Source organism: Primulina eburnea, chromosome 9, assembly GCF_022965805.1.
Source record: "Primulina eburnea isolate SZY01 chromosome 9, ASM2296580v1, whole genome shotgun sequence".
NCBI lineage: Eukaryota > Viridiplantae > Streptophyta > Magnoliopsida > Lamiales > Gesneriaceae > Primulina > Primulina eburnea.
This window is the reverse complement of record NC_133109.1, coordinates 31,343,061-31,370,761: the sequence shown is the minus strand read 5'-3', so window position 1 is coordinate 31,370,761 and position 27,701 is coordinate 31,343,061. Positions and strand designations below refer to the sequence as shown.

General features: G+C 36.3%; 1 protein-coding gene across 1 annotated transcript; it reads right to left on the bottom strand.

Annotated features, from left to right (window-relative positions):
- Positions 1-1,237: 1,237 nt before the first annotated feature.
- Positions 1,238-27,701, bottom strand: LOC140841659 (protease Do-like 7). Its single transcript, XM_073209233.1, has 24 exons — positions 27,219-27,701; positions 27,046-27,116; positions 25,887-26,021; positions 23,488-23,546; positions 22,457-22,493; positions 21,180-21,305; positions 18,979-19,068; positions 18,037-18,102; positions 17,883-17,939; positions 17,689-17,754; positions 16,978-17,085; positions 16,386-16,466; positions 15,313-15,362; positions 15,010-15,175; positions 6,079-6,594; positions 5,148-5,330; positions 4,978-5,080; positions 4,095-4,265; positions 3,875-3,954; positions 3,561-3,788; positions 2,593-2,808; positions 2,239-2,396; positions 1,896-2,007; positions 1,238-1,660 (listed from the first exon to the last, which is right to left on the bottom strand). The coding sequence occupies exons 1-24, from the start codon at positions 27,493-27,495 to the stop codon at positions 1,484-1,486; spliced, it is 3,333 nt and encodes a 1,110-aa protein (XP_073065334.1). The 5' UTR covers positions 27,496-27,701; the 3' UTR covers positions 1,238-1,483.

Here is a 27,701-nt window from a genome sequence, read left to right as displayed (position 1 = left end):
TAGTAAGTTATATTTTGAAAGAATATATTTTATTTAGTTCATCCATGAAAAAATATTATTTTTATGCTAAGAGTTATACTTTTTATTATGAATATCGATAAGGTTGACCTGTCTCACAGATAAAATTCGTGAGACCGTCCCGCAAGAATAGATACTCTTAATTTATATAATCAATAAAGTTATATTAATCAATATGTATGATATTTTCTTGGGTTGATAATATAACATATGATCGAAATTCTTTTATTATATTAAACAATTAACACGAAATTATTTTCAATTTAAAATAGTTGTTTGATTTAAAAAGAATTTTTGTTTAGATTTTTTTCTAGGTAAAATATGGAGTTAGTTGAAGAGGTTTTTAGTAAAATAAGAAAGATAATTATGAAATTAAATATTTTGGTGTCTTCTAAGTTAGTTACTCTAAAGGTCTCATACTTAATAATATAACTAGTTACTCTGCACACGCGTTGCGTGTGTGTACAATCTTTTTTATCATTATCGATGGGCTAAATTGAAAATTGACAAATTATGGAGAGGCTAAATTGATATTTGAATGATTGAAATAAAAAAAAATAAAATAAAAGTGTGTGTTGAAATTAAAAAAAAAAACAAAAGTGTAATATTAGTAGTTTATAAGGGTAAAACTGGAAAGAAAAAGATGGTGTCCTCCTTGGCAGTTTTTATAAGGTGCTTAGCCTTAATAAATAGTATAGAAGTATAGATATAGATACGAGGTCTCAGTATTATTTTTGTGAACTATGGTTAATTTTTTTTTGCTATTTGACGTACGTCATGAGAATAATATTTTCAAGGTGGTAAGAATCGATGCATAACAGACTAATCTCTGTTTTCTAAAAGTTTCTTTTGCAAAGTTGTATTGCTCGATGTTCGTTTTAGTTCCAGGATTACAAACTTAACTAAAATTTTAAGGTCTTTTCGGCTTCAATTTTTTAGGCTTCAGTCAGTACTTGAGATCTTGAACTTAATACTCAATAATGAATTTAAAATGCAGATTGAATTTCGTGGATTATTTTGAATTTCCTAATTAGATCAGAAAATAAATTTTGAAGTGTCTTTCTCTCGAAATATGACCAGAACTTCAATACCAAAATTGATATAGCTTGATGATTAACAAACAATTGGATATAAGAAAAAAGTCCTCGTCATTATTCTAAACACATTAATTGAAAAAAAAAATAAAAAAAAATGTGATTAATATATGAATAATTATAAATAAAGATAAATAACCTCATGTTTTTATTAAATATTTCTCTGCACATTAAAAGTTGAACCTATATAAATTCTCTCATCATCATCCACCACACAACTAGTAAATATAAATAATCTGAAAAATATTGGTAGCAATACCAATCTCGTATGACACTTTAAATCAATCAAATTATACATTGACCTGATCAAGAAAATTCCATTTTTTCGTATCATTACTCGAGAAAACTTGGGATTCTTGCCAAGAATACATTCACTGGGAGTCACAATCAAGCGCTTTGATCGTCCTTCGACTCCAGACAGCCATTTCTGGATCAAACCTCAGCTCCCATGTAGGCCAGTAGTGCAAATCCTGCTTCAGAGTTAGTACTCGTGGCTTCCCATTCAAGTGTACGGTTTTCACTCGAACAAACTCCCCATGTTCTATTTCCTACAAGGTTCCAATTTACAAAAAGTTCACTGATTCATATTATCAAGTAGCAACGCCAGTATAGGAAAACTTACACTTTGGTTCTGACAAGTTTTATTGATGTGAAATTGGTCTTACGGGCATAAAAATTTTCAGGATTAGTCATTTTCTTGAACAGAAACTGCTAAGTGCTACCATATCTGGTATTGGTCAGGTTCCTTTGATTTCTCACGATTTCATAAAAAGATGGGGGTACCTTTGTTACAGCAACAAAAGCATCCAAGTCTGGTGTTGGTTTTCCATTTACTTCTACAATCCATTGAAGAGCATATAAACCATATCGATGTACTGGACTTCCATGACACCACCTGAAATAAATATGCAGAAAGTAATCTGACTATCAATTGGTAATCAAGAGGACAGAATATATTTCAAGCCAAAAACTTGATTTTCCTAACACGGGCGTGGTTTCCATTCTGATCAAGTTTAAAAAAGTGTGTTAATTATTTAGATAGAACCTGCAAAAATCTTGCTCTCTAGTAGTTTTCTCCAGATAAGTACACCAGTTAATTTTTGATGAATGTGTTCAAAGGACTTACCTTGCCACGTATACACCATGCCCTTCTTCAGGCAGAAACCCAAGAGCTCGCACAGCTGAATGAGGCTCCTGCACTATACACCCGCACCAATTTATCACGCGTGTGGTTCCATTCCCATCTCTCACATCTGTTCCCACCGACAGATCCATTTCACGACCCTGAAGAATCATATCGATCAGTTGACAATAGTTAAAAGTGTCTCTATTCCGGCTGAATCAAGAGTGTCTACCTCAGTAAGAGTTTAACACATCCTCGGCCACAAGACCCATAATGTACATAGTTTCTTGTCAAGAATCTGACAAGGTAAATGAATAAATACAAATATACCACATGATAAATGTGCCAGATACGAACCTGGCGAAAAATTGTCATATTGAGCTTCCCATCACTGTCTTTACATTGGTCTAGTCCTTGACAAGCATCCTCAATGTCACCGAAGCAAGTGACTGGTACTTTATTGATTGCCAAAACCATGTCACCTTGTTCTAGTAAATTTTCCGCTTTAGAACCCGAGAAGCAGCCTTTGACCCTCAATACTTGGCGCCTGATAGGATCTTTTTTCACAAGTGCCTGCGATTCATAACCAAAGATTGATAGAGTTCCAATACCATCCAATGCCCCTCAACTATCTAATAAGCGGAGAATATACTATTTACATAGGTTCAATTTTAAGTCTGACAATGACTCACATCTAGTATCACTGAGCAAGAGGAGCCTCATATACAGATGAATACCCAGTACAACACACATGAAGCCTACCAACATGACAAAGCCCTGTGGTAATCATTATCTAGACCTATCATATTTACTATTCAGGTGTCAAGATATGCCTGCATCCATAGAACTGATGTGACAAAATTCTAAGAGCCAATCATGTCTTCGAACTTTGGATTCGAACTTTGCATCCATGCAGGCTTCTTCTAATATATAAGCTTACATCCAAATGAGCACCTAGGGAACATACATACACATGAAATCTACCAACATAACCCCAAAGCCAAGAAGCGATAACTGTCAGGGGTAAAAAATGACAGTTGAGATGTCACTTATCATCTTTCTTAAAATGCAACTGCTCATCCCAACTGTGACTCCACCCATTGAAATTGTCAAGGGAAAAACAAAGAAATATTAACCTAAGAAACCATCATTACATAAATAAACAGTTTTAGAAGCATCTTATATCCACAAACACAAATAGACAAAGCTATTATAAAGATTACATCATTTATAGTTGAATTCTCCTGCTTGATAAAATAATTACCACCTTCATCTGTAGACAGCAAACACTCGAGAACGAATAGAATTCATAAACAGTAGATTACCTGGATCCAAGAGTCACTCAGGCCAAAACTACGAGCTTTGGAGAGCAAAGTGGGATAAACTTCAACCTCTAGCATCCTTACAAGTGGCATAGGCCTTTTGATTCCATTAATGAGAAGCGAAGGTCCTTCACCACCAGATATGATTTTGTCAAGGATTGAGCTTATTGTATAAATTGGAATACCTCGAACAAATTGATGGTCTTCAGATGAACTAGAACTATATTTAAGCTGGAAATTGTAGCATACAGAGTAAGCATTAGATCTCGCTTCTGCAAGACAGCTCAGATGAACTAGAGAGGGAGAGAAGAAAATACCTGAGTTGAGAAGCTTCCCCAAATAGCATGAACCCTTCCAAGCTCATCCGTGAGAACACCAGAAAATGCGCCACCAAAATCTACAACATGGAATGACAAATAATTATAAGAACTGGATGTTTCTTCTGATTGCCAGAAGCAATGAAAAGGCAAAAAGCCAAGCCACAGAAAGAGTAAATAGAACCAATTTAGATAAGTAGAAATTTGAATTCCAATTTACCAGTATCAATCTCTATAACTTCCATGTTGGTGGCTCTAAATCGTGGACAATCGGCAGAACCAATATTCAAAGCAGCACAAGGATTGGTGACAAATGATTTCCTGGAAGTTGCTTGTAGACTCCTACTCAAGCCCACGAGACATACGGGATCTCCACGGCGTAGTGCAGGTTCTGAGGAATAAGATTCAATCAAATTTTGTGTTAGAGAGGGGGTGTGCTTCACTTTAACGGAAATCAACCTAAAACAGGAAATAATGGAAAGTATTTTAAACTACTTTGAAGAATATATTGCTTAAAGAGTGGTCACTTAGCTTGTGACACATGAAAGTAGAATTCTCCACGCTTGCATTTGATGTCAGTTCCTAGAGTATTAACCAACTAAGGGCTGCTTAAAGTTCCGCATTAACAAAAGTTACAGGATTTTCTTTTCACCATGTCAAACAATTAAGCGAAAAGGTCAAGTAGAATTCTGAGTGTCACATTACTAGGGAAAATTGAGCCAGAAATACAAAATCCCAACAGCACCAAATCCATTCAAATCCCAAATGCTGACATCATTCTAGATGTCTATCAACTATATCCAACATCACTCACATCATCGGTATGTTGATTCAGCCCGTCTTCATTTAATTATTCAAATCAAAACTTAATACTGTTGAAGGTGTAAGAGTGAACCGAGTACTATGTCACCACAGGCTAGATCATTGAATACATATTAATAAAATGAAAGCAAAGTCTAAAAATTGCCATATAACTGATGTTACGCCCCTCATATTGTGCAAATCACGCCTTCCACTCAATCTTTTAAGAAATGGATAGAAAATACAGTCTCAAGCGGAAGACAATCACGCAGCAAAATAATTCAAGCAGATTAAAAAATTACCTGGAAGTAGTTCAGCCGCTCGAACAAAGGAAGCACCAACACCAAGTGCAGAAGGGTCATATGCAACTAGAGCCAAATTGTGGACAGGATGGAGGAAAACAACCTATTTAATTCACATGAGTCAGTAAGAACAGTAACAATAAACATAGCTTCAACAGATACAAAATTACCTCGCCAGGAATTTCGATTGGATAAGCAGCAAAAGAAAGCATCACATCAGACACAGATACTGCAACAGTATTTTTATCAACTGCGACCAATCCCATGGTTTGAGAGTGGTATATTATTACACCAGTTCCAAAGAAATGCTGTGAGTGCACTCCATCAATCATACAAGATGATGGCACATGTACCTACATTTTAGAAATACTTTAATTAGGATACTACTATAGAGGAGATCATTGAAGAGAACATGCATGCCTCTGATAGAACCAAATAATTAACAGAAATTCAGATTCTTTCAAGTTTTCAAAGCCAGCCTCCGTTTATCCAACCAGGGTAATGACTAGAATACTTCCTGTGGTAACCAAAGCAGTTACGCAAGTATAAATTGACCAGCAGATCATGAAGAATTGAGCCCACCAACCAACCTCCACAGCGTGCAGTTTGTTACTATGCTCCTAAACCCCCCCACCCCCACACATATTTCATGTGTAATGGATGAATGCCATGCTCTCTCCCACTTTCCACAAGATAATTCAAAGACTTTGTCATGAGCAGCCGTCTTACTCATCTAAAACTCACAGAAAAACTTCTTAATCAACAAAAGCTTCTGGTTTTCATAGACAAATCCTCTATCTGACAGCAATTTCAAAGCAGGTTCAGTTTTTTCTTTAGATTTAGGAGATCGGTACTGCTCCCTATGCCCTAACACATTGCACGGCTTTTGTTCTTTGAGCGTTGCTTCTCTCTTATTCTGCCTATTTCCCCATTTGTTTTTTTCCAAAAAACTACTCCATCGCTAAACTCTTCCTCATATTGCAGATACCCTGTTTTTAGTTCAAATAAACCGCATTCCAAAGACATAAGAAAGAGAAACTAAAACTTAATAAAGATGAAGCAAACATGTAAATTTATAAAAAAAACAATATAATCATATACCTCAAACATCACAAGTGTAGGCTCAATCACACGCTCCGCTATCGAAGCATTAGCTGCTGCCCCTGCTGCACCTTGATAATCTCTTAAAACTGTCTCAGATTCAGAAACAGAATCCCCCAAACCCTCTTCCCTAGGTTCATGCAAAGAGCAGTCCGGTAATAAAACACCATCAACAGATAAATCCTCATCCACTCGCCTTTTTTTGGTTCCAGTATCAGATTCATCTAGAGGATGTGATCCCTCGGCGACGTGTTCACAACTTGTTTCCATATTCGTCACACCGTCCATTAGTTCTTGGCCAACACAATTATGCCCTTGTTCCATGATAACCTCAGTACTACAAGGTGAAACTATATTGCTTGCTAGATTGTGATCTATAGGACTCATCCTTGATGATAGAAGCGGGGATTCCAGTGGCAAAACTAGCTTCACTGCCCACAGACCAGAACTGTCATTGCGAGTGTATATCTGAGGAGGAGCATACCACTCGTGGCGATCAACTGTGACCAGGACAGACTGCATCCAAAGAAAACAGTAAACAGAATGTCCACACTTTCGATGAGATAAAAAATCAAATACATTGTTAGCAAAGAGCAGGTGAACTTGAATGAAAATATGGATCGAGAAAGTTGGGGCAAGAGGAGAAAATTGTGATTGTTCTTCCTTGCCATTTGGTTTTATGGTAATTGCAAAAGTTCTTGATTCCAGATTATACTATTTAAAGTTAGTTTCAATTATCTGTTATTAATTATTGTATTAGTGCTCGTATCATACATAGCTCAAACAGACACACAAAAACCATTATAATATTAAAGATTATATTATAACTTGTTCTACCATGAGATAAAATGCAAGCAGTGATGAGCAAGGAGAAAAAGTAGATAAGTTTAAAAATCACATAATCTCAAGTAATATATCTAGAGCTAGTTTAAGAATACAAATCGCTAGAAAACTGAAGCAACTAGTACCACAACGATACAAAAAAAAATATTAGAATGCATATGATGATTATCTTTAAGCCAAATATTAACTTAGCTCGATAGAGCAAGAAGATAACACAGAGCAACTTTCAAAATTCTATCATGATGGAAATAGAAATCAAGCATTTTATGGTTGTTCATGATTCACTAACCATTCAATGTGAACTTGAAAAGGCTAGGAAAAATGTGTTTGTATTTTCATTCAGTTTTCACACAATGGAGAGTTCTCTACAAATAGAATTCCCAATTGCCTCATGTTACCATCCCAAATCAAGAGAACGCAGAATAATACTTTAAGAGTTCTCTTTTGAGAGGTGGAAATATTTATCTTGGTTGTACTCAAGGTCTGAATTGTTAGTGATTGACAGTTGTGCAAACACTTGTAAAAATTCCTCGTAGTAAGTGTTTGCTAGCTTTGTGGACGAATCCTACATTTGGAGAACCACATAAATCTGTCGTGTTCTTTGTCGATTACTTTATTCGCCGTTCTTCGAGTTAGATTTTAGGCATTATACTCAATCGCTTCACTTATCCCATACTAAGGGGTAAGAGCCAGGATTTTAAGGTGTCCAAAATCTTTGTGGAGTTCTAAGGAAGCTTTAAATATTCTGAGTTTTAAATGGGTCATTTAAATTTCTAGCCTTCCGGCCACATTTATTTAAAATAATGACCTAAGTAGGCTAAAAACACACGATGCAATGCAACTCTTTGCATCATGCTATTTTAACAAACAAATGTCAAATATTTAAATACATGTAGAAAAAAGGCAATTTTTCAAAATTTTCCGTTTGAAATGAGACCGTTGTGATTCTTCCAATCTTGAAAATTGAAGTCAAGCTTGAGGTGCGAAGTGATGCCTTGAGAAGATAGATTGGGAGATGGAAACAATAAAATCGGCCATACAAATTTATTGTTATATCACAAATTAAATATTATTGTAGGATTAAAGATCCTTTTTCTTATTAATTACCCAATAACAAGATACAACCAATTTATAGTTGATGGGATCCCATCAAGCAAGGAAACAGAATAACTAACTTAGGAAACAGAATAACTCAAATCTAATCAAATCCTATCTAAATCAAATCCTATCTAATCAAATCTTCTAAATAATAAATATTATAATAGATATTATTCTACACTCCCCCTCAAGCTGGGTTGTATATGTTATGCAAACCAAGCTTGGAGTTTAATTCATTGAAAGCAGCTCTTGGAAGTGCTTTGGTGAGAATATCTGCAAGCTGCTCTTGAGTTGGGACATAACTGAGTTGAACAATTCCATGGTTCACCTTCTCTGATATGAAATGTCTGTCAATCTCAATATGTTTAGTTCTGTCATGATGGACAGGATTCTTGGCTATACTGATGGCAGCTTGACTATCACAAAGCATCTTTACTTTGTCTTGTGTCTGAACCGTGAGCTCTTTTAACAGCCTCTGAAGCCACATTCCTTCACAGATTCCTAATGCCAAGGCACGGTACTCTGATTCAGCACTACTGCGAGAAATAATAGCTTGCTTTTTGCTTCTCCATGTCACTAGGTTACCCCAAACATATGAACAATAACCAGTGATTTATCTTCTATCTGTTAGTTCTCCTGCCCAACTAGCATCAGTGTAGATTTCCACACCCCGATTTTTAAACTTTCTAAATAGAAGACCGTGTCCTGGAGTCATCTTCAGGTATTTCAAAATTCGAATCACTGCTTCCATATGATCCTCAGTTGGATCGTTCATGTGTTGACTGACTACACTGACCGAGTACGCAATGTCAGGTCTAGTATGAGATAGATAGATGAGCTTACCAACTAGTCTCTGATACCTTCCTTTATCCACAGGGCTGCTGTCCGCATTTCTGATCATCTTCTTATTAGGATCCATAGGTGTGTCAACGGGTTTGCATCCAAGTAAACCTGTTTCGCTTAACAAGTCTAGTATATATTTTCTTTGGGATATGATAATTCCTTCTTTGGACCGAGCCACTTCCATTCCTAGAAAATATTTCATGTTCCCGAGGTCCTTGATATCAAATTCCGCCGCCAACATATTTTTGAGACTGATAATTTCCTCTGAGTCATCTCCAGTCAGTATGATATCATCAACATATACTATGAGAATTGCAATTTTCCCTCCTGGTTTGCCTTTTACGAACAATGTGTGATCTGCCTGACACTGGTGATATTCATTAGCGATCACAACCCTAGCAAACCTATCAAACCAAGCTCGTGGTGACTGCTTCAGGCCATACAAGGACTTTTTAAGTTTACATACTAACCTGCTGTTTTGCTTGGTTTCCATTCCTGGAGGGATGGTCATATAAACTTCTTCTTCTAAATCCCCATTCAGGAAGGCATTTTTTACATCAAGTTGGTGAAGAGGCCAATCCAGATTCACTGCGAGAGAGAGTAAGACTCGAACTGTATTGAGTTTGGCAACTGGAGCAAATGTCTCCTGGTAGTCAATCCCATATGACTGCGTGAAACCTTTGGCCACAAGTCTAGCCTTGAATCTTTCAACACTGCCATCAGCTTTGTATTTTACAGTGAATACCCACTTACAACCAACGGGGTTCTTGCCATGTGGCAGTTCTACAAGAGTCCATGTATTGTTCATTTCCAAAGCCTTAAACTCCTCCTCAACTGCCTTCTTCCATGCTGGAATCTTTAGAGCTTCCTGTACAGAATTAGGCATTTGTATGCTATCAAGAGTTGAAATAAATGATCCGTATGTAGGTAGCAGCTTCCCATATGCAACACGCTTCTCAATAGGATGATCAGTGCACCCTCTAACACCTTTCCGATGGGCGATTGGCTGATCTAAATCATCAATCATATAATCAGCATGGGCAGGAGAATCCGGTGCCGGTGACTGAGAATTTTGAGGTGGAATGATGTCCTGTATATGCTCGATGGGTTTTCTCCTTCTATAGACACGTAATTCGGAGTTGTGAGTTTCGACTTGTGGTTGTGTTAAATCAAGTGGACCAGTTTCAGTAGTTGGGGTAGTCACGGTTGGAACAATTCCAGGCTCAGGCAGATACACAGGATCGGGCATTTGTTGGGCTGGTGGATCATTAGTGTCTAGGAAAGGATCCGTAGTTTGGGTTTCCCCTTGGAAGTTGGATTTGGAGAAGTAGGGCTAATGTTCAAAGAATGTTACATTCATGGTGTTGTATATTCTTCGAGTGATTGGGGAGTAACACTTGTAACCTTTTTGGTTGGAGGAGTATCCAATAAATACACACTTTAGAGATCTTGGGTCGAATTTAGTGCGATGATGTTGGTGAATGTGAACAAAGGAAAAACATCCAAAGACTTTGAGTGGTAGATCTGAAGAAAAGGATTGAATGTGAGGATAAGCATTGAGGAGTATCTTACGAGGGGTTTGAAATTTTAAGACTCGACTTGGCATCCTATTGATGAGGTAGGTTGCAGTAAGGATGGCCTCTCCCCATAAATACTTAGGGACATTGTTGGTGAACATGATAGCACGGGCAACTTCTAGTAAGTGTCTATTTTTCCTTTCTGCCACTCCATTTTGTTGTGGGGTATCTACACAAGAACTTATGTGAATGATACCGTGTTTGGAAAAGTAAGATCCAAGGACAGAGTTAAAGTAATCCTTAGCATTGTCAGTCTTAAGAACTTTGATCTTGCTCTGGAATTGGGTGGATATCATGGAGTGAAAGGTTTGGAAGATTATGGATGTTTCTGATTTTTCTTTCATAAGAAAGGTCCAAGTAATTCTTGTGTGATCATCTATGAATGTGACAAACCACCTAGCCCCATTAATATTTTTGATGCGTGCGGGTCCCCAGATATCACTATGAATTGTAGAGAATGGGGACGAGGGTTTGTGTTGTAAGCTCGGATAGATACCTCTTGTATGTTTAGCAAGTTGACAAAATTCACATTGGTAAACGCTTGAACTTTTATTAATGAATAGATGGGGAAACAATTTTCCTATATAATCGAAGTTAGGATGACCAAGGCGAAGATGCCATAACATAACTTGACTTTCAATAGACGCTAAATTTGAAAAAGACACAGAGTTTGGAAAACACTTGACTGAATTTGATGTAGGACCATGGCTTAGTGAGTGAACTTGTCTATTTGATGTAGGACCATGGCTTAGTGAGTGAACTTGTCTACTGAGGAGATTATTTTCTTTGAGCAAATACAGGCCATCATGCATCTCAGCACTGCCAATCACCTTCCCCGAATCCACTGCCTGAAAATCACAAAAATTGGTATAGAACTTAGTCACACAGTTAAGGTCCCGCGTAAGACGGCTGATAGAGATCAAATTACAATTCAATTTTGGAACATAAAGAACAAAAGAGAGTTGAATGTCCTTCGTCAACTGAATTGATCCTATTCCTGCCACAGGTGATAAGGAGCCATCGGCTATTCGAACTCCAGAATTATTTGTGCACGGTTGATAATTTTTTAGGAGGCTGGAGTCTCCAGTCATGTGATCTGAGGCCCCTGAGTCGATTATCCATGGCTGTAAGGATTTATTTTTGACAATATGAGCGTAGGACATGATACCTTGGTGTGCAAGAAGCACCGTGTGTGACTCGGCAGGTGCGTGTGATGGTTGTCCGGGGCTTGATGTTTGATTTAGCATTCTCTGCAATGCCTCCATTTGCTCTCTAGTGAAAGGACTACCCTCGGTACTAATCTCTGTGGTGGTGGCATTATTTGCACGGGTTTCTTTCTCAACCCGAGTGTTGGATGGCTTCCAATCTACTGGTTTGCCATGTAATTTCCAGCAAGTAGCCTTGACATGGCCCAGTTTCTTGCAATGTTCACACCAGGGCCGTCCCTTGCCAAACTTATTGGGTTGAGAGGAATTGTGGGTGAATAAAGCCGAGCCTTCCACTCCGGGTTTATTTTCTGTTAACATCAACCTTTTCCTACTTTCCTCTCTCCTGACTTCTGCAAAAGCTTCTCTAAGGTTCGGAAATGGCTTGATTCCCATGACTCTCCCCCTGACTTCATCTAGGTCTCTATTTAGGCCAAGGAGAAATCGAACTGTCCTCTTCTGCTCAACAACCTTCTTATACAATGCAGAATCATCAGCACATTTCCAAGAATGTACTTCGTATAGATCTAGTTGCAGCCAGTAGCGTGTGAGAGTATTATAGTATTGAGTAACGTTCATATCCCCTTGTTTAAGATCATACAACTTCGTCTCAACCTCAAGTAGTTCAGAGGTATTTTCTGTGCTTGAGTATGTTTCGAGTGCTGCTTCCCATATGTCCTTGGCTGTTTTGTGAAGTAGGAAACTGTCTCCAACTTCAGTGGTCATGGAATTTATTAGCCAGGACATAACAAGGTGATCATCGATCTTCCAAGATCGGTGTTTGGGATCCGTAGTTAACGGAGCCGCAGTTTCTCCCGTGAGGTGTCCATCTTTCCCTCTACCACAAATATACATGAACACAGATTGTGACCATTGAAGATAATTCTGGCCACAGAGTTTGTGGTTTGTGACAATATTAGAGGAGAAGTCAGGAATGGAGGAGATTGGGGAATTGACTTCGGAGGAATTGCTTCCGAGGAAGAGGCATTTGATGTCATGCCGTAGTGATTGCCGTATTTAGTCATGCGTATGGCTGAACGAATGAGGGCCGCCGTAAGAATGAAAGGAGACGGCTAGGGGCTTCGGCCGGACGAATAAGACAGAGAAAAGAAACGGCTAGGGTACCGAGTTTGGCTCTGATACCATGTAGGATTAAAGATCCTTTTTCTTATTAATTACCCAATAACAAGATACAACCAATTTATAGTTGATGGGATCCCATCAAGCAAGGAAACAGAATAACTAACTTAGGAAACAGAATAACTCAAATCTAATCAAATCCTATCTAAATCAAATCCTATCTAATCAAATCTTCTAAATAATAAATATTATAATAGATATTATTCCACAATTATCGGTATGGCAAAAAACTGCATCAACCTCTAAGAGGAAAGAAGCTAGAAAAGGTGGAGATTGATGAGTGGGAGCCTAATCGACAGAGGTCAAGTGTAATTCAATTGACACTAACGAATAATGTGGCAAATATTGTGTTCGAGGCAAAAGCCACATAGGAGATGTCCAAACTGTCAGACACGTACAAAAAGTTGTCTACAAGTAACAAGATACATCAGAAGAAAAAAAATTCAGCTATGGACGAAGGTGCTTCAGTGGCGGCAAACATCAATGAGTTTAACATGGTTGTTTATCAGTTAACATTGGTTGAAATCAACTTTGATGATGAGATTTGTGCCTTACAATTATTGCCTCTTTACCAAATACTGGGAACAAAGCAAACAACGGTCATAAATTCCTACAATTCAATGATGTAACAGACCAAATTCTTAATGAATAAGTTTGCAGGATGGATTTGACTAAAAGAATATCATTGAGTTATGTTCTAAATCTCGATTCAGGGGTAGGAGTAGTGAAAAAAGTGCTAAATGAGGTTGCGGCAAGTCTAAGTCAAGGAGTGGTGAGGTGAAGAGTGAACTTGAAAAGAAGGAGTGCTTGGAATTGTGATTATACTGGCCACTTGATGAGGAACTGCAAATCAATAAAGAATTGTGATAATAAGAACATTGTCGACGCTGTAATTGAGAAAGAACACGGTGTTTTACTATTATACGTGGAAATCCCAATTGATGTTTAGGTTATGGACTCTGAAACTTCTTTTCACTATTACTATCTACTAATTATGGAGAAAAAAATTTGGCTGATGGAAAACCTTTGGAAATAATTGGTACGAGCGATATTCGTTTGAAGATATCAAATAGATCTGTGTGGAAGCTCAAAACATGAAGAAACGGAATAAAGCGATCAACACAAAACAAGACTAATTGAGCCACCACCAATGTAAAAAAAAAAATCATATGTAGAATAAATAGTATTTAGACCTTTAAAAGATATAAAAACCCCTGCTAGAGGGAACAAGTGTGCACAAGTTTTTGTAACACAAGAATAAAATGTGCTTGATTGTTAATGAAGGATGTGTTGGTCTATTAATATTATTTAGGTGGTCATATGCCTTTTAGACTCTTCAGAAGGAGGTTGGTACAATTAGCCGACCAAAAAGGTTATGCATTTACGTGGTTCCAGCTTGTAAATGATGCAGGACATGATTAATATTTATTCAGGACATGATTAATATTTATTCATATTAGATTTTTTGTTAGTATTCTACTTAGATGAGAACTCTCAGTATTTTAACTACATTAGGATTTTAGTATTTCAACTGCATTAGGACTAGTATTTTTAATAACATTAGGACTCTTATTATAGCATTAGACTAGGAATAGCTCTATATAAGTTTGTTATTTGCGTTCAAAACAAAAATTCAGTATTGATATATTTTCTCTAAACTGAGTTAAGTTTTCTTGTTTTTCTTGAAACACACCTTCCGCCGCACCGATTGAGAACAAGATCTACGTCCACAAGGCTACTAACAAATTTCAATAAAGGAAAATTTCATAAGTGTTTACCAAACACTCAAAATATTACAATCCCGACCCCAAGTATAACCAATAGAATAATCTCTAACTCTCAAAAGAAAACACTCGAAGAGTTCTTCATTGCTCTCTTGATTTTGGAAGGCAGTGAGGATCTCTATTTAACACATGCATAAATCTTCTTCAGGCATTTATAAAGTCAGATTCAAAAGCATTTAACCATCATAAGATATAATGAGATGTGCAACAAATTTCTAAATGGATGTTTGCCCGTCAACAAACATACAATTGACGGAGCAATAAATGTGGCTTGAATATCGACACCAGGAGGCAATCCTACACTGTCTTTTTCTTGTTCACACACAGGTGAAGGTAGAGAAAGGGTGTCTTCACAAACCCAATGTATTTGATGAATACCTTATGTAAGAATTATAGGTTGAGCACATATCCAACACTATATTTGAGATGCATCAAGTGTACCTTTCTTCGATGACGATCCAAGTAACTTATATACTCTAATGGTACTCTTGCACCCTTGGATAACTTAGACAGCACGGATATGAAGTCTTCAAGTCTTGATATGTCTTCACCTGCAAACTTCTTAATGATAGAATGGCGTGGAACTCCAGCTCTGAATAGCATATACCTGGAATAGGTGAGTAGATGGTCAATTGGAAGGCCTCCACATTTAGCATCGGCATTACAAGAAACAGAATTAAAAGGATTTTAATTTTAACATAATCATGTACTCCAAAAATTGTACCAAAGAAAATGTTTGCATACCCCTGCTCAGCAACATAAACAAGACCACACTGGAACCGGAAGTTCCTGGCCTGCATATAAAGAAGAATTAATTTATTGTAGGCAGCAACTTGGCAGATTCTGAAGGTGACCAACTATTGAAGTACACCATTAACACACTGAATTCAATAGAATCTCATTAAATGCATTCCGTATATTGTCGAATGAGAGTAATTATGTCCAGAACTTTCAATTGTCAATGTTCCACAATGAATACCCAGTTGTCACTGACTTTTCAAGTTAAAAGATGTTGTAAACAAATTTTACTTCTTCTCTCGTGTCTCGCCCTCCTCCAGCACATGTAAATATGTAATCAAAACGAAACTCATCTGCACAACCTTCCTTACTAAGAACTCAAAAGAAACTACTCAATATTATCTTTTTGTTACAACAATGGAGCTCTTGTGGAAGTTTCAGGCGCAATGCATGTTGTGTTTTCCCCTTTCCAGGACGCTTTTATTTCCCGATAACATAATACCTATGTTATTTTCAGTTAACGGAAGCATATTATCTTTCTACTTTTCACATTACCCTAAATAATCATTATTTAAATTCGATCTTTTTGGAAATCCCAAAAATCATTTTATCCTCAAATCAAATATCCGAATGCCCCCATCTTTCCAAATTAAGATCCAATTCCAATATAGATATAGAAACTGAAATGTGTCCAAATCAACATGAGATTAATCATAAGAGCAAATATTAAATGCATGGTAGAAAAGAACTAATACGTCTCAAAATGAAGGGTCAAACTAAATTTTGTAAAGGTACATTTGGTTCGGTCTAAAGTGGGCAACATATTAATCATTGGTCACAGCATATTGATTCCCAAATGATGGAAAAAGAAATAGTTAGAAATTGGAAATTCATAAATCAATATCATATTCAACAAGTTCATATCAACTGTTAGTATGATAGACACAGTTTCTCACCAACATGGAGTATGAAACGCTAGGCAACTTGAGCAGGGAATTCAAGATTTATATAATACATTAATACCAGCCATAAGGGTCCCCAAAAAATGGCAATGATAAAGATTCATTGAAAATGCCAACCTGTTGATAAGAAAGAGGGTGTATCACAGCACCACTAACTTCAAGAAAGTAATCAGGAGTGATCAAGTGCAAATCCTGCACCTGAAAGAGATTTTGGAGAAAATGAGAAATATAAATTTGAAATGTAAAATGCAGCAATGGAGGATGATCGACCAGAAAACTTAAACATGGTGTCTGTAAAAAAATTGTGACAGTTTCTCTCTCCAGGCGAAGGATCCTTTACAAACGGGATAATAATTACATAAGTCGGATGACCTATAGAAAGGTATGTCCGACTCCGACCAATAGAAAGATGCATCTGACCAACTGAAGAATAAAAGGTGTACAGGAAGCCAGAAATGGTATCAAAGTTAAAGCAGTTAGGACTCAATCCGACAATGTCAAACTATCATGGAAAATACATGGAAAAGTGCATTTCCAAATATAATACATGATAAAAAAATCGTACCAAGAATGACAACACGAGGACAAATGCACTGCTTAAATTTAATAACATTTAGAGGGTTACCTAGATCTATTAATTAGAGTTACATGTAGAATCAAATAACAGATAAAGTAAAACTTAAGAAAATTCAGAGAAAATATATCTTACTGTCAAATTCATTGTCAAAGGTTTTCCTCCCCTTTCAATCTGAAGTTCAACTTTATGGTGGACGCTATCATCAAGCAAAGTCTCCATCTTGAGAAATTGAGTAGATACCTACAACCAGTGAATTTCAAACTCAGTAAGCCAAATGCAAAATGATTTTTCATTAAAAAAACATATCCATGCATCATCAAATAATTATACAAGATACATAACATCACAATTATAAAAGTCATTAGAAATTTCAAGGAGTCAAACCTGCGGCGAAGTAAAATTTATGTTGCTTTAAATCCAAAAGGAGAGAACAATTCCATCACATTTCACCGAAACCAGCACCTCTGGGAATTGACTACATCCCAGTAATAAGTGTTGTAATTCCATGACACTACCACTGATATGAAAATGGGGGGAGGAGGGGGGTTTCACTGGTTTGTTAGTATACGTCTTTAACCCTTTCTCCACTTACAAGACCTCATATACGTTTTGCCCATCCCCTTGCCTCACTAATTTACTACTCTAACTTCAGTATTAACTCGGTAAAAAATTAAAAATATAAATAAACAAAAATCTGGAACCAATTTCCCAATGTTTTCCACGAAAGCATTGAAGTTGGGTTAATTGACTCAAGTGCTCAATACTCTGTAAGACAAAACAAAGATTTCCCCAATGATGAAATGGAGAGCATAACTGAATAATGTAACTCGAAGTGAAACTAACCTCTCCATTCAAACGAACAAGCACGTCACCTGGCTCCAAATGCTTATGAGCTGGGCCATCTGGAACCTATCAGAAATGCAATATCAAGACCAGATTTATAGGAAGTCAAAGCAAATAGAAGGATATTTTCTGTCCCTTTAAGAGAAATAATAAAAATATAAAATGAAACACGATAAACCCAGAATTATACTCACAACAGAATCAACAACAAGCATTCCGGTTTCCCCAGGAGGAGATGCATGGCGTACTAACTGATGCATTGAAAACGATGAGCCACTACTTATTTCAATAAATTCTAAGCTGGACAAAATGAAAAGACAAACAATATGAAGATGCAGGCAAACATACCTGCTCTGTTTCACTTTGTAGGCCAAGACGCCGTGTCTCATCAAAACCTTTGTGCAAAAATGTAACCTACAACACCAATATGTCGATCTAAATCAAATTAAATTCCATTCAGACCTTATTGAGTAAGATATTGACAAAAACGTTTTTTGACACTGCAAAAATATAACGAAAAATAAATTTTAAAATACAGGAACTGATTTGTTATCAAATAATGGAGCATAATGGGAGCATACTCACCCCAGCAGAACACAGAAGAGTAACAAAAAAGCAAATGTGAATTTAATGCAGTTAATGTTTGCGAGTAAACAACGATTATGCTATATCTAGCTTACACGATCAAAAAGCCTGGAAGGAAAAGCTTGTCAGAAAATGTAATAAAGATTATTGTAAAGATTAAAGTTTCCCGTACCATAATGTCACTGCCATTTCTTAAAAGCTTCAAGAAAGACATCATGTTGATGAAAACCAAAGCATATAGAATTTGTTTACAAAAACTTAGGATTTGGATAGGCAAAACGCAACAGTCTCCAAAAATATGTAACAGTAGTTAGTTGATTCGGGGGTACCATGTGCATAACAAGAACTCACAAACTAAGCAGCTAAACTTTTACTGAACTAACCACATCCAATTGTACTGGCCGTCAACCCACATCGATGAATTTTTTTCTGACTGAACAAAATTTAATTTCGTGAATAATTAAATTCCTTTATAACACTGAATATACATGTTCGAAACAATTTTGAACGACCAAAAACTCCATCATAAAGCATTTGTTTGTTCAAAGCATTCAGCATAAAGCAGCTCCCTAAAAGGCAAGAAAACAAGTTTAATATTGCTAAGTTGCAAAAAATAAAAGTTGATTGAAATAAAAAAATGACAATGACAAAGCAGAAAATAACGTCAAGGTTTAAAACAAACAAAAAAAGGAAGAACTGACAAACCTGAAGCGTACCACGAGGAATGGTGACTGCATCCCATGTATTTGTGACGGAGTCTTTTCCTTTCTGCAAGAATTCGAAGGCCCTCACAACCTGAAATTGTATCAATGCTGCTCATTTTAGTAGGCATAGGTAATCAGTCTTAACAACTACCAATATCACAAACAAAATCGGACAATACTGAAGTCTTGATAAGGAAATAAAATACTCTTTGAACACACTTCTTTTTTCTCCTCGTGCAACTTCACACCATAATTATCTTCGGCATCGATGAAAAATGTTAATAAAAGTGATATTTCTTTCCAAATGGTAATATCATATTTTTATCTTGCACCAAGTGGAGGACTGATTCCTGGAAACAATCAAGAGATTTGGCGATTTGATCTTGTAAAGAACAAACGGAAACTTGGAAGCACCTTTTGTTTGGTAATCTAGGTATCCGAGTTTTTGCCCGACTAATTCTGGGGGGGATGGCCTTCTTCCTTGATTTCCATCACATTGATTTCAACTGTTCCACGACTTTTTCCTTTATTTTTTACAATTTTAATATTCAAATTCGTTTCAACTGTTCCACGACTTTTTCCTTTATTTTTTACAAATTTTAAAATTCCAATTCAGTCCTTCAATCCATTCTTTTATCGTGATTACATCTTTTGTTGCCTTATTTAGATCCTTTACTGAATTGATACCTGAAGCTACAGTATAATAGCTGCAGACAATTATTATTTTGGCAGAGACCAAATCTTCGTTTAGAACTTCTAGCAAAGAAAATGGTAAACTTTACAATGTCCATAACAGTATGCAAGAAGCTAATTCAAGTGATAAAATGCTTTTATTGGTAATGTGAAAATGCCAGACCAAAAGAACGAAATCATAAAGAGTTGATACCAAATCCAAGCCCAGCCATATACCATCGGCCTACAAGATAGTTCGCATAGGAATATAATTTAACTAGCAACAAACTGCAAATAGAAACATAAATAAAAAAATCTAAAACCTTGTGAACAGAACAAATATGATTTAAAAGGTGTTTGGTAGAGCTTATAAACTCTACATAACAGCATATAAGTTGTTTTAGAGCCATAAGCTCTCATAATTTGTTTGGTGAAAAATTGCAAACAACTTATAAGCTGTCAAAATAAGTTGTTTGACAACTCATAAGCTTTTTTTTAAAAAGTTAATATACCCTACTTTTTTTCGAAAAGATCTTATTTTAATATTTCACTTCTCCAAAATATACTTATATATCTTCTTAAATCATCATTTTATTCTTACTTCTTAAATCATCAATTTATCCTTACTTCTTAAATCTACACTTTATCACTTTCTTTTTTATCGAATTTTAAAATAAGATTTTGTTTAACTTTTTATTAAGATACAAAAACAAGATTATTATTGAGTAAATTAGTAACTGCTATTTTTTTAATCAACATTTTACTTGAACACATTAAAAATAATATTAAATATATTTTCCAAAGAACATCAATTTTATAATTATAAAAATAAAATAGATTTATTTTTTAATATTAAAATTATAAAACTGTTTTTATACATATAACTACTTACATTAACTCATACTATTATACATTTTCTGGTAATTTTGACAATAAAAAATTCTTATAATACCAAACACATTAACATCTTTAAGTTGTTTAAAATAAGTTCGTTCAAACACTTTTAATTTATTTTTAAAATAAGACCTCGCAATTTATAAGCTACTAAAGCAACTTATAAGACGTGATAGCTCATAAGTTGTTTTAAATAAGTTTAGTCAAATACTCTCTTAGTGAATATTTAGACTCCCAGGTGACACCCATTAGGTAAACTGGGCAAGAAAAAGAGAAGGATATAATGGTCCTTAGAATTTGAAAGTAGAATCAAGAATATAGGCTCAGAAACACATATCATGTAGACCAAAAAGAAAAATATTAATCTCACTTATGAGTTATGATATCTTATTAAGGGAAAATATAACTATAGTTCTGAATTTTATTCTGCAACAGAACCAACTTTTGAAAAAACGACTGATCACAGAGAGCAAGTCATATGCAATAGTGTGTGTTTAAAGTCAAATGATGAACATCAAGAGGCCACCAAAAAAGGGTTTAATTTGAAAGTTCTGTGAAAAAACCATATGATTGAAGCTGGGAAAAAGAGACAATATCAACGAAAAATAAACAAAACATAATTAAAACTTTGCTTACTCGTTCTAAAGGTAAGAAAAATGCTGAAGCACTGGATGTTTTGCTCCCAGCATTCAAGGCAACAGCTCTGCCCTCCCAGTCAATTACAGGGGAGCCACTTGAACCTCCTTTCGTTCCTGAAGCTGCCTGCATTCCATGAAAGGTGGATAACACAAAGATATACTAAGATACAACAGTTAAAAGAAGGAAAATAGAGTGAGGCATGGATGGAGCAAGAAACTTGGTTATCATGGACATGAGAATCCAATTAGCAAATTCTTGAAGAGATTAACACAAAAAGAATCGTTTGATAAGGAATAGACAGCCACGAACAACTTTAAAAAATGTACGCCTCTTTTATCAAACAATGTACAAAACTTTCATTATTGTCAATATAAATTACTTGATATATGATATGGCATATGCATGTGTTAAATAGTTTGCCTTTCAATTATTTTTGATAATGTTTATTTTATACCTTCTTCAACTACTAAACTTTAGTACGAGTGACGTATGATTCAAACAATTTCAGATGCACAATGGTATATGATAACACATCTTCTGGACCTCAAGATCCTTTCAGTTGTACCCCACGGATACTTTCTTGCCTTAGATAAGAGACTTAATATTAATTAGCACGTGTATTTGTGCCTGTAAGACCAGTATCAATAAAACATCTATGATTGTAGGGGCTGTGATTACGAAAACAACCAAATCCAACATCTGATACTCTGCGTTATTAGATTATATAACAAAATTATTACATGATCTAAACACAGATGAAATTAGCCATGGCCATTATTTGTGTCAGTTTCCATGTATTGACCAGAAATTATGGATTACTGTTCAAATCCCGTACCAAAGGTTATAATGCAGCCAGAAATCATAATTCTGGTTTGATTAAATACACCATAAAGAATTTATTCTCCAATGGGTTTTGCCAGTAAGCTAACACCAGAGGAGAAAGACAAAACATACATTTTAAAAAGTAATACACTCTGCCTTAGTTAAAATAGAGAGCATTTGAGTTTATCTTTAAAAAAATAGAGAGAATATGAGGTTCGCCTTTTACTTTCACGAGTTCTCGTTACAATTTCTATCAAGATCTGGTTAATTCATACTTACAATCAAGTATAGCATTCTAGAAAGCTATGCAACAATAACAAATCATTCCAGACGTGATTATGTCAAAAGAGACAGGAAAATATTCAGGATCACAAAACGCTAAAAAAACTTCATGGTCCCAATGAGTATCAAGCATGTTGCAATTAAAAAGCATCAAAAATCACAACGCTTACTTGCATGTAAAATGTATTGAAGTCATTGTAGCCATCCCTGCACAAATGGTCAAGTCAAAGTCAAATGTGATGGCAAATGCTGATATTCCTTGAATATAGATCACAAAGCAGGTAATCCAGCAACTAGAAAAAGACAAGAACTCAAAGAGTCATGCCAGAAAAAGAACTGATCATCTAGCACACATTATGTTAACATTTTTTGCAATAATCATAACATCCCTCGGCAAAGAATTCAATATCATGGATTTATGCCGCATAAAATTTCCTTCCAGCCTATTGCCCATCTCATTAAATACCAGAGAAGCCCTCTAGAATTCGTGGTTGTCATCAATCAACTGAAAAGAAAAGATGTAACAACCACCCCACCCCCACAAAAAACCAAAATCAAAAAACAAAACAAAAATTTACTGAATTGGGAATGCAATTTTCAATAAGACGCAGAGTCGTAGATCACTTGTGCCTCTGTTTTGGAAGGATGTTAATCACTTTTTTTCCAAAAGCCAACATGGCCATCTGCAAATCATGGGTATCTTCATATAAGCCAAATGTTGATGTGCAACAGTGGTTTTCTTTAACAAGGCTACATTGTGATCTGCTACTCTACATCTCATCAATAATACCATCCACAGAACAAATGATCAAGAATTCAAAAAGGTCAATACGGAGGGAGACTATCGTTGCATGCGAACCAATTCTGGTAGACACAGTTTTAGTGGTCATGCTGGCAAGCCACTGATCTCAGACTAGCAGAGAATAGCTTATCAAAGTCTTCACATCTGGAAAGATGTTCTCAACCTATGAGAGTCTAGCAACACCAAGTAACTGTGATTTATTCCCAAACAGTGATGAAAACAAAGCCTGTCATCAATGTCCAAAGAATAGTAATAATTATGGTCGCCGAATGAACTGCTCAACATACAGGGCCACATAATTCCCCAACTACTAGGGTTTCCCGCCATTTTTATCCGATAACTTATTCTTGAATGAGTAACCACGAAAAAATCGGATGCATAATAACACAAAGATCATACTTTTTGTATTGTGGAGCATCTCTATCCAGACGAGCAAGGGTACCAGCCAAAATAGAGACCTGATTCAGAAAATATTCGTATTTAAAATTTATTGCCTGCTCCAAACAACATATAATGTTAATAGTTTCACAAAAGTGGCAAGCAAACCACCAATTGCAATTCAATACCTATCACATTCTGAAGAAAAAAATGTTAGGTAACATTCATATAAAAGTAGCGCACATAAAATGTAATGCTCAAGATTTATTAATCTTCATTTATGCGATATTCGAAGATGTGAGAGTGCATGTCATTGCATGAGAAACACTAAGTAAAATGAGAGTAGGAAAGACATGAGAAAAGATGTGAAAGGTTAAGAATAAATGTAAAGGGCCGAAGCTATATGCGCGAAGAAATGCGCGCATATGCATGAGAATTACAGTAGCATCGGCGCATATGCGCGAAGAAATTGGCGCACATGCGCGACACCTCCAGAAGCTGTGGCGCACATGCGCGAGTTCATTCACGCATATGCGCGGTCCGTCCAGAAGCTTGGGCGCATATGCGCGAAAAGAATGGCGCATATGCGCGAGGTGTTGAATTGTTGAGACCGTAGGTCTCGCGCACATGCGCGAGTAATGCCGCGCATATGCGCGAGACGTGTACACCAAAGGATGAGCCATGTGTTCTTAGACATGCAAGATATATATAGTGTGTGGCTTATTTCCTTTTCATTTCAGCTGAAAACCACCGGGAAACTCCAGAGCAATTCCTCAAGCTTCAATCATTTTAGAACTTTGATTTTACAAGATTTACACATCCAAACTTTGATACAAGTGGAGATTCTTGTTCCTCTCATCAAAGGCTTTAAGAGGATGTAAGTATCTTTGAATTCCAACATGATTCAGATTTTATGTGTTGGAGAAATTAAGATGTGATTGCTATTAGATGTTCTTAAGAATATAACCATTGTAGAAACGCAACCGGATCGAAGAACGGATGTATGTAATTGTTACGATTTTTATAGCATGTTTAGAGCTAAATATGCAGATTTTGAGTACAATTACATGTTTGGGATGATAATTATGAGTTGAGATTTATGAATTGTTGATATATGTTGAGAGATAGATTGACCGGTATCGAGAAATTACGTCGTTATGCCGTTAAATTATACCGAGGTCAAGTATTGAATGGGATATGTGTTGATTGAGATTAGGGATTGATAGATTATGTATCAACATTTCCATTTCAGATTTGATATTGACATACTCACCTTCGAGACTTCGACTCCGACACGGATTGTGCAAGAAAGGTATAAGTCATGTTTGTTGGGAAGCCACAACTCAAATAAGATATTATTTGAGTTTCCCAACTAAAAACCACATACTAGAATGATTGTGTATATGGTAACATGTTATGAATTGTTTATATTCAAATCTTGTTACATGATTATGCTTTGATTATAGAATTGTATTCAAGCATATAAGATCATTGTGATATTCAGATATGAATATGAGCATGCTTTGTTACAGGTTGATATTCATTGCATTTAAGATAGGAGAGTCGTTGACAGCCATTGTCAACTATCTAGATGTTCGGTGTATCACAGCTTAGGATCAGCCTTGAATCCTATTGTAGTCGTTGATACAGCTCAGACCGAAGTCTAGGAATAAGACGTACAGTCACCCCGAGTGGGAGGGTAGGTGACAGCCATTGACGTCTTATTCACACCGGGATCCGTAGAGTTCTAGTCGAGTCCAGACATGGTTTGATTCGCATTGCATTGCATGTGTATATGATGTCATTCATGATAGCATGTTTCATGTTTAATTGATTATATGCATGTCTACATGTTTATACTGGGATTTGTTCTCACCGGAGTTTCCGGCTGTTGTTATGTCTGTATGTGTGCATAACAACAGGTGGGGCAGGATCTGGGTCACGCAGAGGATGAGAGATGGACATAGCGTGGTGATCTCGGGCTTAGCAGAAGAGCTAGTAGTTGTACTTTTGGCATGTACTGTATTTAATTACTAGTTATTGAGTATGGATGGAACAAGACATGTTGTACTTTATGTTTGTATATTATGATTGTAAAATAAATAAAGACTGTATGCTTGTTTATACAACATTAGAATAAGTGTTGAAAAGCAAAAAATTGACCCACTTTTTATATTAATGATCCATTGAATCCCAAAGAAAGAGTTAGAGCCCGGGTCCCCACATAAAATTTCATCTTGGGAAATGAATCCCCTTAATCATTAGAGTGCACACCGAGCAGAGGCAATAACCATCGGCAGGTAAGATTCAATGGCCAAAGAACTTTTATATGATTGGCTATCTTAATGTTGCCAAATTGCACACTAATTATTTTGGTACCACAAAAAAATTACTAACAAGTGACAAACTGATTTACGTACCTTTTCTCCACTATCATTTCCTACAACCCTGATTTCAAGACCCACACAAGCTGCCTCAGGTGCAAGAGGAATCTCCTCATAGCTCAAGAATTTTATAGCAGAAGGGTCATAACGGAAGAAGCCAAAATCATGAACCTAGACATCCAAGTCATAAGATTAAATAGTACAAGATAGGTTAGAAAATAAATCTGACTTTAAACAGATGTGATCAGACTACTGGCGAAAGACATTGAAATATTAAAAAAGAGGATAGATAACTTCAAGAAGCATTTCAGTAATGCAAGCATATGCCTATAGAACACATAAATAAGGGTAATAGGTTGAGTAAATAAAGGAACACCCACATATATTCTTCCAAATGACAACTATTTTAAATTTCAATCCATTTTTTTTATACTTTAATTTTGCACTATCAAATATCAGTATCGTAAGATTTTCATAATAAGTGCCTTTTTTAGTTTTTAGCCAGGAATTGAAAAGGAAATACAAGAAAAGACAGGTAGCAATAGCAAAGCAGATAGTTAGTGAACTCTGTACAAAATCAACGAACTGAGGTTCAGGTTCGGGTAAATGAAGCCATATCAAGATTAGATGTCAACTCTCCAGACACTAACCAAATTTTACAGGACCAAGCTCCACAAAATTAGTGTAAAAGCAGGTAAATTAAGTCAATCAAGCAAACCACTTTCTCGTCTTAGATTTTCATGCACGTGTGACAAATTAGCAGTTTGCATAATAATCATCATCTGCCAGATATGATAGATGCATGATGGCAAGTGGCCAAGAACCAATTTTGATAAGTATGTCCACTGCAGAAGAAGATAATTCAGCTGAATTCCAACCACACTCGTAACTAGTTTTGACATAAATATCTATTTTCAATCAATCAGGATCCATTTTTCTTTGAAACAATTTCAAATTCAAGGAGAAGGGATGATTTTCCCGTAAAATTGAACTTACAAGTGAACATTTACATTGGAGTCCCGTCAAAAAAGGAAAAGAGAAAGAAAAAATCGTTTCTTTTACATCAAGATTCAGGAACTAGAATAGAAACTCATAAATTCAACATACCAAGCTACAATGTTCATCAATACCTATATTTTATTTTGGAGAAATATACAAGATTATTCATAAACTAAAATAATTAATCACAACTCACGGGGTCTCGATAAATGGGATAGACCGGAACTTCTTCGCGGTTCACAAACATCGCTTCGGCCACCACCGGACCTGCAACAAAAAACGGCAACATCGACCATCTCATGAACTGAACTTAAAACCATTTTCAGGGCAACAAACAGACAGAGACTAAAGAATCTTGAATTTTCAAACCTGGTTTGACAACGTGGCGATTGGTAAGGATGATTCCACGGCTCTTGTCGACAACAAACCCGGTCGCATAAGAGGCACCGGCGGACTCGGTATCAAAAGCACGGCAGGCGTTGGTGCGGAGTACGACGACTGCTGGGACCACTTTGTTGAGAGCCCTCCTCCAGTCCTCGGCGGTAGCGGGACTTTCCTTGAACGGAGGATCGATCTCCATGCAAAGATCCTCCTTCATACTTGTCTCCATCCCTGCTAAAGCTCCCTCCGATCCCAATCTTTCCATTTCAAATTTCAACCCCCTGAAAAACCCTAAAAAATTATCCAAAATACAAACTTTCCGGACAACTCAATGAGTGCAGGCACTGGGATTCAGACGGGAAACAGAGTTACAAGAATTGAGTCAAAGAAGAAATTTTGGGGAATCTTTCTTGCGACTCTACTGGCAATTGTGAATTCTTGGGGCAAAAGGTGAATGAATGGTGCCAATCA

Bases quoted from the DNA above. Each gene is read 5' to 3' on its own strand.
- LOC140841659 (XM_073209233.1), bottom strand. From the start codon at position 27,495: ATGGAAAGATTGGGATCGGAGGGAGCTTTAGCAGGGATGGAGACAAGT. The intron at 21,306-22,456 runs GTAAGCGTTGTG...CATGGAATGCAG, and splicing joins TCAATACATTTTACATGCAA to GCAGCTTCAGGAACGAAAGG. The intron at 3,955-4,094 runs GTAAATTGGAAT...TCCATGTTGTAG, and splicing joins AGTTATAGAGATTGATACTG to ATTTTGGTGGCGCATTTTCT.